Raw genomic sequence first — 1,280 nt, forward strand, 5'->3', positions numbered from 1 at the left:
GCAGAGGTTCTGGAGGAGCCGGAGGCGAAGCCTAGCGGAGGCATACTAGGTATGATCGAGCAGCTGAGTGCCAGTGGCAGAGTGGAGGCCGCACTGCTGCAGGAAGTTGAGCAGTGCTGGAGCGACGGGGATGCTGAGAGTTTGCTGCAGAGCGTGAGAGTCCTTGCTCAGGTGCTACGAGACCTGCATCCCCTCCAGGAAGGCCTCCAGCTGTCCTCTTCAGTTGAGGGTTTGTTTTCTTGCAGGCCCAGCAGGCTACACCGGGTCACTTCCTTCCAGGGTGTCTCTGCGCGGGTCATCCGTAAAGCTCTGAGCAGCATGGTTCCATCCTCTGCGGACCAGGACGCAACTCTTCTTGCTAGACAGTACTTGGAGGTGTGCGTTCGTATCGCACGTCTCCTCGATGTAGTGCAGCCCAAACGAACCACCGTTGACTTTTCAAATGCGCCCATTGCTACGGTCATTCAGCATGTGCGGTTTGTCTTGTCAAATCCTTCTTTTAACTCTGATGTTTTTGACGCGGGAGTTCACCATCGCTTGCTTTCAGTGTTGGAGTTCAATCCTGCGCAGCTGGGCTTGGGCTCTCTCATGCAGCTCCACCAGGAGACCCTCTCCGAATTACAGGGCTACTTACAACTCGGCGAGCACCACAACTTCCAATTTATTCTCGAATCGGTACGAATTCTCGGTCCCGCAAAGCTGTTTTCCGTCAGCAGGGTTCACGGGCCTGTCGCCATCGACAATGGGGTGGAGGAGGTCCTTTGTTTTATCATGTCAGAACCCACTTCATTCCTGGTACGACTGTACTGCCTTTGCTACGAAGAAGGAAGGGGGCTCTTCAAGGTGTGCGCACCACGCTGCGCATGTATGTATCTGCTCAAAGCAGAAGGGCTGCGTGACATGCAGTGGTGCGGTTGCAACGTTCTGGCTGAGGTAGGAGGGAAAGTGTGGGTCAGAGAGGGAGAAAGTAACGGCTGGGATGAGCTACAGGCGCTGGCTCAGAGACACTCTGCTCAGCTTAAGGATGAAGGATGCTGCTTTAAGGTCGAGACCTCTGGGTTGGAGTGTGAGGTCAAATTTATATACAGGAGTGGAAGGCTATGGGCTGTGCCACATAGGGACTGTGAGGTAGTTTAAAAATACGGGTAGCTGACATGACGTTGCAGTGACAAACAGTGTCACATGTTGTACTTCATTTGAAAGGTTTTTTCAGATTTTGTACATTTATAGATTAATGTTATGAATAGAAATGGATTTGTAGCTATTTAAGTGCAATAACA

General features: G+C 51.8%; 1 protein-coding gene across 1 annotated transcript in view; it reads left to right on the plus strand.

Annotated features, from left to right (window-relative positions):
- LOC107579475 (uncharacterized) overlaps positions 1 to 1,256 on the plus strand; it is a gene marked incomplete at its 5' end in the record, with an annotated part of 4,170 nt that extends 2,914 nt beyond the window's left edge. The window contains one exon of the mRNA XM_016265306.1: positions 7 to 1,256. Within this exon, the coding sequence (XP_016120792.1) occupies positions 7 to 1,137 (1,131 nt within the window). The remainder of the gene's footprint in view (positions 1 to 6) is intronic.
- Between the last annotated feature and the right edge of the window lie 24 nt (positions 1,257 to 1,280).

The sequence above is a fragment of the Sinocyclocheilus grahami genome, unplaced genomic scaffold (assembly GCF_001515645.1).
Source record: "Sinocyclocheilus grahami isolate Dianchi unplaced genomic scaffold, SAMN03320097.WGS_v1.1 scaffold17640.1, whole genome shotgun sequence".
Lineage (NCBI taxonomy): Eukaryota > Metazoa > Chordata > Actinopteri > Cypriniformes > Cyprinidae > Sinocyclocheilus > Sinocyclocheilus grahami.